Raw genomic sequence first — 12,642 nt, forward strand, 5'->3', positions numbered from 1 at the left:
CTAGCCATATTAATCCATCCTCCTCCAAGGGGAGAGGCCTGGGAGGGACCCAGAGACAGGTTTACCACACATTTGCAGTTGTTCCTATAAAACAAAGCTCCTTTCCGAATGTTTACTACCTCCAAGCAATGCTGCTGCTATGAGTCAGTAGGTTAGAGCATATGTTAACTGGAACAGAAACCAAGTGTTCCAGCTGCCCAAATGGTGAAGGAGGAAGGGAAAATCATAGTTAGCCAGGAGACATGATGATGTGAAATACCAACACCCTTAAGAAGAGGCCAGGGTTCTTCAGCCCACTACGATCCTAACGTCTAAGGGTGGCTGACTGTCAGACTCTGCTGAATTGCAGGTGTCCTTTGCCTTTGGGCAGGTCTGTCCTTGGTTTCCTTAATGAAAACCAAGGGGAGCCCTTGTCCCATCCCAGAAGATTTGAAAATCAATGAAATCAAAGACCAAATGGGACAGAAAGCAAGTGAGAAAGCAAGTCACTATGTAGCTGGACTTTCCGTAAACACTTTCTTGGATGCCACTTCGTTCCCTGACTCCAGAAAGTGGAGTTTTCCCAGCACGAGCTTGCTCAGTGCATCCCACCTCCAGATGGGTGCTGATCCCTCAACCTGTGAAGGTACTCCCTGGCCATCTGTGCCCGCCTCCTACTCTTGACAGCAAGGAGGGACTGAGCTGTCTCCCAACCAACCTCTGTTCCTTCTCACAAAACTCCCAACTGATGGTTATCCTCAAGGTCAAGTCTGAACTCCTGACCACAGCACAGAGGGCCATGTGAGATCTGGCCCGGATAGCATCTCCAGCCACCCTCTCCCCATTTCCTGGGCTGCATTCCTCTCCTGTACCTCTTCAACCTCAGAGAACAAACCCTGCCCCTCCCTCTGCCTGGAGTGACCTCCCAGAGCTAAGTCCACCATAAGGCAGGTGTCACCTTCTCCAGGCAGTGCCTCCTGACTCAGGCATCAGGAGCCGGTCTCCCCCCAGTACCATACAGCAGACCCCACTGTGCCATAACCACCTGGCCCTGGGGTAGGGCACTCTTTCATAATCCTTCTAGTGCTTATGCCTGAGTAACAGGGATGTTTTACAAGCATCAGAACAGATAACATTTCACAACTGACCCTTTCCTCTCCTTTATCTGATCCAGTGAAGGTGAAGATCTGACTTTCGATCTCTTAAAGAAACAATTAAGAAGGAAGGCACAACAGCAGCATCCTTCTCAGACTAAAGCAGTCAGAGACCCAGGGGGAAGGGAAGGGATTGCCAAAGAGATCAGTGCAGTCCTCGATGGGGCCAAGGCCTGGCGTACTCCTGCTTTCACAAAGCGGCTCTAAGAGTCTAACTGAAAGGCCCTGCTTTCAAAATTACACTTACTGATTCGGAATACCAATCTTGAGGTTAAAAAAACAGTAAGGTGTGTTTGTGCAGGAAGGTTGAGGCGGGTGGGAGGGTGCCAGGTAAGGACTAGGCTTCTGCCCGAAGGACAATCGGCCAGTCCCCTTGTTCCCTCCCTCTCTCCCTTGTCAACACTCTTACTACAGCTGATCTGCTTTGCTCAAGAGATTCTGTGGTAGAGACAGAGGAGGCTGCCCCCGCCCTGCCCAAAAGGCCCCTTTCCTGCACCCGACACAAGTCTTCTCTAGAATTGTTGACTTCTCCCTCGAGCTGACCTCCCTAAGCCTTGCTTTATTCTGCCTCTAGGATGTCCTCTTCAGCTCAATCAGGTTCTCACCTTCAAACCCACACTGAAGCACTGGCCTCCTTGTCAGTCTCCTGTCACCACCCTTCCCACCAGCACGCTGCCAAATTAACTTTGACACCCCAGACAGCTCCTCCTTGCAGCTCCCATGGCCTCATGTAAGAGCTCACAATCACCAGGCGCTTGTAATGAGCCAGGCACCATGTTAAGCCTCACAGCCATCCTATAAGGTAGGTATAGCATTAGTCTTCCCATTCTACAGATATGAAAACTGAGGCTAGAGTGGCTGACTTGGACAAAGTGACACAGCCAGGAATAGGGCTGCGGTGTGAATTGAGCAAAGCCTGCCTTCTGAGCCACCAAGCGATACTGCTCCCCAAGTGCTAATGGTTGGCACGGAGCCCTCCCTGATCTGGCCCCAGCATCCCTTTCCCCATCTCCTGCTGCTGCCCTCCTAGAATGCTCCACTCTAAGCAAACTGGCCTAATAACTGTTTCTCTAACTGATCGTGCTTGGTTTTGCTCACTCACCCCATGCCCTCGGTCTACAGTAATACTATGAAGAGTCTTTCTCTGGGAAAGAAAAAGAAATGAACTGATGATCAGGGAATAATTAGATTTGAATGAGAAACCAGATGCCGTTCCAATGAAAAGGCTGGATGTGAAATTTCATATACGTTATGCTCTGACATGTTTTTCAAAAACACACAGAGAAAAGACTGGAAGGAAATAATGACCAAATGGTTGCCTCTGGGTGCAGGAATTTGGTAATTGCTCTCCTGCTTCTTTACACTTCATATTCTCTCCAAACTTTCTAAATTAACTTATATTACCTTTTTTATTAGGAGGAAGGAAGGAAACCATTTCAAGGGACAACTTAGCTTTGTAATTGGCCATTTGGGAAGACTATGTCCTATAATCTCAGGGTGAGGAGGGCTGACAGTGGTGTCCTGTCTCTGTGTCCGGCCCAATGCTGGGGCGTTGTTCCCTCTGCAGCATCCCAACCAAGCTTCAGTCTCTGATCCAACCCTCCAGCCCACTGCCTCCTGATGGGATTCAACTGCTGAAGTAATTCCTTTCTTGACGCAAAACAGTCCTCACTGAACTCGGTCTCCAACTGTTCTCAGCAACAATGCAAACCATGAGACTTCTGAGGCAGCCCCATTATCCCTGAAGCAGGGAGTGACAAAGAGGAAGAGCTCGAGAGTCAGGCCTATGTGACATAAATCCCAGCTTGTCCACTTATTAGTCATGGGCTCTCAGGCAAGTCCCTTACATTTTAACCTTAGTTTCCTTGTCTGTAAATAGGGATGATTACAGAGTCACATTCCAGGGCTGCCGTGAGGATCAATTTAAGATCACATACAAGGAGCTCGGCAGAGTGCTGGGCCCCCAGTGAGCACTCACCTAAAGGTTAGCAATCACTGTTGTTCCTACTCTCACTGCCAAAGCAAACCTCCCCACTCCTTCAACTGTTTGACATGTGGCCTAATACTAAGATCCTTGAGGGACGGTGGGGTAAAGTGTTGTCTCTACTCCCCCAGGGCCACCTAGTTGCGTCTTTCGGAGTTGACAGGCATATATCTGCGAAGTCACGTCCAAGCCCCATCCGCCACTGCAGTTCTGAATCCCCCTGCACTCATCTAGGTGCTCTAGTTTGGCATATGGGGGCCAGCTCTGTGCAGCCCTCCAGGCCCTGTGCCCTACGTACCTATCATCTTCTGGAGCAAAGGCGAGTTGCCTTTTCCAAACAGCACGCAGAGGTCCAGGATCTTTGGGATGTCAAACAGGAAGTTATTGTAGAGGATTTCTCCAAATGCAGAGGGGGAAATGAAGTGATCCTAAGGAACGGTGCAGAGAAAGAGGATGAGAGACTTTCCGAAAGCATACTCTTGGTAAAGTAATAGCAAACTCACAAGGAACAATGGGGGACTGGCTAATAAGTGGAGGTCCATCCACACTGTGGACATGTCTGAGCCTCATATATTGACCTGGAGCAATAGCTATTCTTCATTTTAATGTAAAAAGAAGCAAACATATGCTATTGAATAGTCGGTTGGGCATTCATTCTAAAATACTTGTGGGTTAGGGTGCCTGGCTGGCTCAGGCAGCAGAGCATGAAACTCTTGATCCTGGGGTCTTGAGTTCAAGCCCCACATTGGGCATGGAGCCTACTTAAAAAAAATAAAATAAAAATATTTATGGGTAAATTACTGTGATGTTTGGAATTGCTTTAAAATACTCCAGGAAAGGGGTGCCTGGGTGGCTCAGTCGTTAAGCGTCTGCCTATCCCAGGGTCCTGGGATCGAGCCCCACATCAGGCTCCCTGCTCCGTGGGAAGCCTGCTTCTCCTTCTCCCACTCCCCCTGCTTCTCTTCCCTCTCTCGCTGTCTCTCTCTCTGTCAAATAAATAAATACAATCCTTAAAATAAAATAAAGTAAAATAAAATAAAACAAAATAAAAGGGATACCTGGGTGGCTCAGTCAGTTAAGTGTCCAACTTTTGATTTTGGCTCAGGTCATGATCTCAGGGTTGTGAGATTGAGCCCCGTGTTGGGCTCTGTACTGGGTGTGGCGCCTGCTTAAGATTCTCGCTTTCCCTCTCCCTCTGCCCTCCCCCCTGCCGCCCGTGTACTCGCTCACACGCTCGCGCTGGCTCTCTCTCCCTCAAAAAAAAAAAAAAAAAAAAAGATACTCTGGGGGAAAAAAATACTCTAGGGGAAAAAAACTCGGGAAGAAAGAAAATAAGATTGGCAAAATATTGATAATTGTTGAAGCTGGGTGATAGGTACATGGGATTCATTATGCTTTTGCATATATTTGAAAATTTCCATACTACAAAAGTTAAAAAAAAAAAGCAAGATCCTATTGTAAAAATAAATATGCACTCACACACACAAATATACTGAAAGGAAAAGAACTCCCTGAAGGAACATGCACCATAATGGTGGTTATTTTTGGGGAAAGGGATTTTGTGGTGACTTTCACTATCTACAAAATATTTCTGTAATGTTTGAGTTGTTTAGAGATAGCCTTATTTTTAAAACCAGAGGGAGAAAAGTAAAGGTTTTTAAAAAGCACATAAAAGTTCCTTTAACAAATCAGAATCAATGTTTTCACCCTCTGACGCATGAAAAAAGGCACAGTCACGCGTCAACTGGCAAAGGGCCCTCAGCTCCCACTGATGAAAACACTGGATGTAGTGCAGACCCATTGAATTCACAGATAAGGGGGGGTGGCCACAGATTTCTTCCCCAAAGGTGGGAATGAAGGCAGAGGGGAGACAAAGAGGAAACGCAGTACTTCCAGAGCCTTCCTTCCCAGGGGCGGGAGACTCTGGCACAGAGGTGCTGGGTGTCGGGTCATGCCCTGTTGTGGGATCAGGGGCTTACTTTGGATTCCTTGTGAGTGGACATGCGGAGGAATGTGAGGAAAACACTTCGATGGAGGCGCTTCTGCATGTCAACAACCTCAGGGGCCGGGGCCACCCACTCATCGAACTTTCGGGGTACATAGCGCAGATAGGAGTCCAGGCACTTCTGCAGGGTTTCATCGAAGATAACCTATGCCAGACAACAGATCAGAGCGAGGATTTGTCACTGAGGCCCAAGGGCTTGTGGGTGGACTGCGCAGGGGTTCACGGGCTACCAGCCCTGGCCTGAGGCAAACACTCCAACCCCAAGGGACTAAAGAGGTATGAATGAGCTGAGGGCTAAACACAAGTTTCTAAAAATGACACGTTGGAAGGCGTTGTGTAAACATCATTAAGATTGTGATAAAAGACAGAGCAATCCAAACCACAATTTGCTGTTAAGGATCCAGTGTAAGAAGTAGGAAAAAAAGCATCTCCTAGGGGGAGAAAAACAACAACAGCAACCAACCAACGGCATGTCATGTGCTTTGTCTTAGTGTTAATTTTGATAGAATGTTACCTGGCACCAGAATTTATCGTGAGGCAAGGCCAGGAGCCAGTCGAGGTCATTGGCTACGAAGGTGGCGCGTTCCAGGTACTCCTCCACTAGGGCGGGAATGTTGTCTTTAGGGGGCGGTTTGTATAACACAAAATACCGGTCTGCCTTCTGCTCGGGGTGCTACGGATCCAAAAACCACGTGTTAACGTGGCAGAGGTTAGTCAGCGAGGGCCCATTTGCCAACCCACAGCAATGACAACACTTGGCTGTTCCAACCGGTGACCCTCCAAGGAGTTTTTAAGCATAAAGAACCAAGTGTCTCTAACAAAGGGGGCTTGGTTGCATCCAGGGAACACTAGGCAGGCATTAAAAAATATGTGTTTTGGAGGATATTTAATGACATGGGGAAAGGTCAAGGGAAGAGAAAGCAGGACACAAACCTATTTAATATATAATCAGTTTGGGGATCTTTAAAGAAGTATATATTTTTAACCCATTAAAAAAAAAAAAAAAAAAAAAAAAACAAAAAAAAAAAAAAAAAAAAAAAAAAAAAAAAAAAAAACAACGGCCGGGGCTGGGGCGTGGGGAATGCAGTAATGCAGTTAACATACCAAAGCTAATAGTGGTTATCTTTGGAGGGGGGAATTATGACTCGAATGTATTCTCCAATTTAAAAAACATATACATGTATTACTTTTTAAGTTATTTTGTAATTATACAAGGGAGACATGCACATCTTTTCTTTCAAAACTTACAACCCTGCAGAGAAGGTGAGTCTTCTGGGACCACACTCCCAGTCCCCACATCCTTCCAGGAGTGACCACTCACCATTAGGTGAGTGTCCTTGCAGACCTTCTCTAGGCTTTTACGGGCAAATATACCCATAGAAGGTATTTTAGATCTCTTTTCATCTTTCTTATATAAATAGTACCATACTGTATGTATCATGCTATATCCTTAGAATCAGGGGAAAAAACCTTGGTAACTTTTTGCTTTTAAAGAAAAGATGCTAATCAAGTAATTGCAGGTCTCAGCTTAGAATCACAAGTTCTCTCTCCCAACCCTTACCTTGCCATGAACAAACCTTACTTTGTTCACCATAAAGACGAGATGATGAGCTCAGTTTTCTCCTCTGACTACATAAGGGCTGCTTTCTCCGGGGGAAGTGGTAATAGGAGGAAGGCCGGGCAACGTATCAGCAGTTATCAACCATAATCCACCCACTTCCAGGTCTGTCAGTCCAGCGGGACAGGAAAATCATGACTGATTGGTTGGTTTCCTCAAGAACCCGCTAGGCCTCCCTACTGCCTGATGCAAGTTTTCAAACTGTGGAGTCTTTGGGTCCCACAAGGATTCCTCGGGGGCCCCTATCAGGTGGGTCTTCAGGACCCCTCCCATTGAAATCAGAATTTATACAGTGGGCTTCCAGGGACAAACTTTTTGAAAAAGGGAATCCTGCTGACTGAAACAAGTTCAAAACTACTCTCTAGGACCTAATTTCGTCTCCCTGGTTTCCACGCTGCTCCCCTTGTCTTTCCGTTGACACCTCATCTCTTAGGTCACTTCTTAGGCAGGGCTACTCATCGCCTCCTACTCCTCTGACAGAGAGACAGACAGACAGACAGACAGACACACACACACACACACACACACACATCCTGAGATTGGCCATCCTTGCATTCCTACAAACATTTACTGGTGCACTGTTGTGTGGTGAGGCACATGGAGAAAACATCTGCATGCTCACAGAGCCTATGCTCCGGAGGGGGAGATGCACATCTAAGCCAGTAAGTGAGCACAAAACAGAGAAAGTGACAGCGTAAACCTGGCAGAGGGACTGTGGGAGGGCCAAAGGTGATTATCTGCACCTGGAGGACAAGGGACAACTTCCTGGGGCAAGCAGCATCTAAGCTGGGCCTTGGAAATGAGATGGATTTTTTGATGGAAGAAATGGTATATTATGGAGGCATAAAAATGCGCCATGAAAAAAAAGGGCCCAGATTGCATGGGTGGTGGGAAATAGATATGGAGGGAGAGAACACTGGAATGGTGATAATAAAGGCCACCACTTAACTAGACCTGCCCTATGCCGGCTGCTGAGTAGGTATGTCCCACAGCCTATTTTTCATCTATAACTATTTAAAAGGGAGATACTATTCTCCCCATTTTACAGAGGAGGAAACAAAGAATCAGTAAGGTTCAGGAATTTTGCTAAGGTCACAGGGCTAAGGAGGCAACTGAGGCAGGACTTGAACCAAAGCTTACACTGCAGACTGCTGAATGACCTCCAGTACCCACGTGCTATCCTGGTCTCGCTGCTTAGCCTTCTGATCCCAGCTCTGACCTCACCTACTCCAGGAAGTCTCCCCAACTCCCACCCCTGACCATGGTAGGTGTTCACCTGGGCTCCCCTAATACCTGCACTCTGTGCTTCCCCAACCACAGCACCTGTTGAACTGCGTCAAAAGTACTTTCCAGATCAGTGGCTGCTGCACATGGGGAGAGAAGAAAGGATGGGTCACAGAAGGGCACAAGGGAAACTTTCTGGGAGCGGTAGAAATGTTCATTATCTTGATTATGATGAGTTTCCTAGGTGTATACTAATGTCAACACCAACCAAGTTGTATACTTTCAATATGTGCAGTTTATTGTCTTTCAATCATGCCCCAATAAAGTTATATGAAAAGGAAGGGCATGCCTTCTTTGTTTCCCCTACTAGCCTGTAGGTCTCTGGAAGCAGTCTGGGGCTTGCTCACCACAGCATTCCCAGTCCCTAGAACATGTCTGGCATCGAGCAGACTCTCCGTATACATTTGCTGGCTGGACAAAGCATGAATGCGGGTCATGAAGGACCAGATCCCACTAAGTTCTTTGAAGGACCTTGAATGCCAAACTCAAGAGTGGGGACTTTATTCTGTAGGTGACAGGAGCCGTGGGAGATTTCAGGGCAGAGACTAGCAGGCCCCAGCTGTATCTTCCACCCTTCGAGCTTGGCTCAGGTCCCACTTGCTCTGTGAAGCTTTCTGGACATTCTCTGCCCATCAAACTTCTGTTCTGCTGATCTCACTAAAAACCCATTTTGCCCTGTTCCCTACATGTTCCACTTACATGAATCTTGTCTTCCTCAACAGCCCATTCACTCACTGTGGCTCAAGACTTTATTTCTTTTGGATTTTCAATAGCACCAAGTGTGTGCTGTGTGCACAGTAGCTACTCGATAAACATTAGCTCCACCTATCACCCTGCAAAGGCAGCGTGGTGGCTGTCCCTTGGCTAGAGATCTCCTTGCCCTAAGTTGGGACTAAAGAGACAAATATACAGTGGGTACAAGTCTCTTCAACAAGACCACTCCTTCATCAGGCAGCTGTCTCCCTCAGCTCCTCCCTCTTCCCACCCTATTCCCCATTTGAACCTTCTGCCACTGTCACTGTTGTCATCATCATCACCATCACTGAGTGCTTACAATGTTCTAGTTACGTGGCTAAGTATGTGTGAGATTTAACCCAAAGCTTGTGCTCCTTAACTCAATGATACTGCTTCTACCCCAAGTGACTGGTGGTTGGTGTAGGAGTCGGGCTCTCCAGACTCCAGGACGGTATACTTGGGTCCTCCTGCCAGGTTCATCCTTCTCCCATTGCTCTGCATGGCTAGTGTTTATTCCCCCTTCAATACCCAGTTCAGGACCCCCCTCCTTCTTAGGAAGCCTTCCCTAGCTGCACATGCCCTCCCACCAGCCCCAAGACCTCCCTGCCCCACCCACTCCTTCAGTCTGATCAGTGGCCTGGGTTCTGCATTCATGTAGCCGTTTCTAAGACAACCCTGATCACACTGTGGAGGAGCTACTGGTCTGCTTTTCTCTTAGTCCATAGACCCCACAAGGGCAGGAACCCTGTCTTTTTTCTCTGTAGCTCCAGGGTCTGGCACAAGGCCTGGCTGGAGTCCTTGACTCATTTACTGAATGTTTCCTGAAAGAAATGCACCTGGCACTGGGAAACCATAATGAAGGGAAGGGACAGGTTCCCGTTCTCATGGAGCCCACAGCCTAGCAACCCAGGTATTAAGTACATGGGGAAGGACTGAGGTGGAAAATCAGAGTCAACTACTTAAGGATCCGTCTCCCCCAGCCCAACAGAACCTTCTGTGTTAATGGAACTGTTCTATATCTGTGCTGGCAAAATACTGTAGGCACTCACCGCATGGGCTGTTTTAATTTAAATTAACTAAAATTAAATTTAAAAATGCAGTTCCTCAAACTATCCACATTTCAAGTGTGCCAAATCCCTATTTGTGGTGAATGACTACTGCACTGGGTGGCTACCATGTTGAGCAGAACAGATCCAGATTTTCTGATAAATATCTTTCTCACATAAAAAGGTTATAAAAAAGAAATGGCAGGCTTTATAGCAGAAAGGTTAAGGGTATGAGATCCAGGGTCAGTCTACCTGGCTTCCTATCCTGGCTCCCTTAATTTCCTAGTTCTGTGACCTTGAACTTTCAGTTTCCTCATCTGTAAAATGGGAACAATCAAATACCTACTCACGGGGCTTAAACAAGATAATCCAGGTAAAGTGTTTAGAAAGATTTGGCCCAGAGCAAGTGCCCTATAAATGTTAGTCCTATTATCAGAGAGGAGTTAGGAAGTAATAAGAAGCCATCCAGAAAGCAGGAAATCCAACACCAAGCTCTTGTTTCCCACGACTTTACTCAAGCCCCCCTAGAAAGTATTTCCTCCCACCTTGCTCAAGTAAGCTCATATTCTTGGGAAAATGGTAAGTGGGTGTGGGGACTCCAGTCCCCACCTCTGTCTCCTTCAGCCTGGCACCTCTCCGCAGCCCTAATCTCACTCTGCAGCCGGTAATCGGCACGCTCACAGCCTCCTTATCTTTCAGTCTCCCAAGCCCTGCAGAGCTGGTATGTGGCAGGTGGCGCTTCTTAGCCCATTGTGATAAAAGGCAGCCTGACCGCTGAAACTGGTGTTCCTCCTGAAGTGTGGATAGCAGGGGAGATGGCTCCGAAAAAAGGCCTACCTGAAACCTGAACGCTTTCTGCAGGGTCAAATCCCCAAACCTGCCTTTGGGCCGGATCTTTTTCTAGGCCAGCTCAGGTTGAGTCCCAACCGCCATCAGACTCTGATTCAAAATGAAATGCTTTGGAGGCAAGGTACGGGGTGGCAACATGGAAAATACTACTCAAATTCAAGCTGCTGCTCAGAAAGGAAACTTCTGCACGGGGCCTGGAAGGACCTAGTAGTGTCCCAGCTACTGAATTACTGACTGTGGCCCTCGGGTCATTCTCGGAACAGATAAAGGAGGAATTTGCTTTTTGCTTCTGAAATTGCAAGAATGATAATATCAGGCTGAACGGCCTCAAGGTACCGGCTCACCAGCGCTGGTGAAGTCCTCAGTTTTCCTGTCTTCAGGTCCGTGTGGGTGATCTGGAGTTGGTCCAAGGGCAGAGCTGGCATTGTGCTGCGTGACCCTCCTGAAAGGAATATGGATGGGAAGAAGAGAGCAGACACATAGGCTCCTGGTGGCAGGGGCCGGCCCTGGAACTGATTCCAGAGCCAGGAGAGAAGCTTCACCCTCTGGCCTCAGGAGGCTCCTGACTTGAGCGTCAAAGGCCTGGTGCCTGCACCTACTAATCCAGACAGAGGTGACTTTTCTGCCTAAAGCAAGAGCTCTCAACTGAGGAAGACACTCGCCAGGTGACTCCTGAAACATTCCCACCCTTTTTGTGAAGTACTGGCTAAAAGGACTTAGATGATCTTTATCAGGGCTCCAGCTCTATGCCCTCCTCGGCGTGGGAACTCTCTGAAGACAGTGCCTGGGCTCTCCTCTTGCTATCTTTTCTGTGACCAGCACAGGCCTGGTACAGAGATGGCCTCATCAACACTTTTATAATTCTAAGCAGATCTGCAGTCTTTTCAGGGATGGAGGAATGGGCCTTTCCTCACTTGTAGAGGGTTTTAAGATTTTACAACCTTCCTAGGCTCCAGGGAAGAAGGATGTGGATGAACAGAAGGACCAGAGAGGATGAGAGAATTCACAGAAACCCGCCAGTGTGAGCTCTTTTCTGCAGAGGCCCAAGCCTGCCTCTGAGTCAGTGAGTGGCAGACGCCATATCTCTTGTCTTCCCATCCAATGTTCTTTCCATGATTCTACTTGGCCTGCCCCACAGAGGGGACACGCATATTGGCTGGATCACAGAATGGAAGTGAAGTAGGACCCTTAGAAGACATGCCATACAAGCCCAGCATGGTCTCAATGACAACACAAAGACATATTGAGGCTGGGATGAGGAAACCATCCGTCACCTTCTGAGAACCTCACAGATAAGCTGAGGGGCACGGTCAGCCATGAGTTATGGGATGTCCCATATCTCAGATATCAGGCCAGGCCCTGGAGTTATTAAGACAAGAGTGATAATGCAGGGTCTCTGCCCCACAGGAGCTTACGGCCCAATAATTACAACGATAATGGCAGCAGCAGGAACATGCTTATCACGTGCTGATGCTTTCCCTAGGGCTTTTCTCAGCATTAACTAGCTTTGCATATATTAATGCTCAGGACAACTCTAAAGTTAGGTCATTTTTATCTCCATTTTATCAGTGAGGAAGTAGAGACTCAGAGAAGATAAGAAACTTGCCCTAGGACTCAGTTAGTAGTTGGTGAAGCTGGCCGGCTCTTAACCATTGGCTGTACTGAGTCTAGTGTACTTGAGCTTGCAGGGGGTATTGCTGTCAAGAAAGCATTTCTGGGGAGCCTAAATGATCAGGAGAGCCTGAATTGAGTCCTGATAGTAGAGATTAGCCAGGAAGGAGGGTGCTCCAGGCAGAGGAAAGGTAAGAGTAGGAGCAAAGGTAGGGAGATAGGAAGCAGCTTGGTACAAGGAACCTTAGTTCATGGGCTTTTTTTTTTTGTTGTTGTTTTTTTAAGATTTATTTATTTGACAGAGAGAGAGTAGGCAGAGCACAAGTAGGCAGAGTGGCAGGCAGAGGGAAAGGGAGAAGCAGGCTCTCTGCTGAGCA

At 47.5% G+C, this 12,642-nt stretch overlaps 1 protein-coding gene across 5 annotated transcripts in view; it reads right to left on the minus strand.

Annotated features, from left to right (window-relative positions):
* ASCC2 (activating signal cointegrator 1 complex subunit 2) overlaps positions 1-12,642 on the minus strand; it is a 41,045-nt gene that overhangs the window by 25,692 nt on the left and 2,711 nt on the right. For 2 of the 5 annotated variants that reach the window (XM_027576672.2, XM_027576671.2), the window contains exons 2-5: positions 10,999-11,096; positions 5,637-5,795; positions 5,097-5,267; positions 3,416-3,545 (exon numbers count right to left, since the gene is read on the minus strand). In XM_027576672.2, the coding sequence (XP_027432473.1) occupies positions 3,416-3,545; positions 5,097-5,267; positions 5,637-5,795; positions 10,999-11,079 (541 nt within the window). In that variant the 5' untranslated portion in view covers positions 11,080-11,096. Of the gene's footprint in view, positions 1-3,415; positions 3,546-5,096; positions 5,268-5,636; positions 5,796-8,033; positions 8,049-10,998; positions 11,097-12,642 lie in introns of those variants that run through there. The other 3 variants (XM_027576675.2, XM_027576673.2, XM_035723943.1) reach the window with 2 other exon arrangements.

This window comes from Zalophus californianus, chromosome 14 (genome assembly GCF_009762305.2).
Source record: "Zalophus californianus isolate mZalCal1 chromosome 14, mZalCal1.pri.v2, whole genome shotgun sequence".
Taxonomy (NCBI): Eukaryota; Metazoa; Chordata; class Mammalia; order Carnivora; family Otariidae; genus Zalophus; species Zalophus californianus.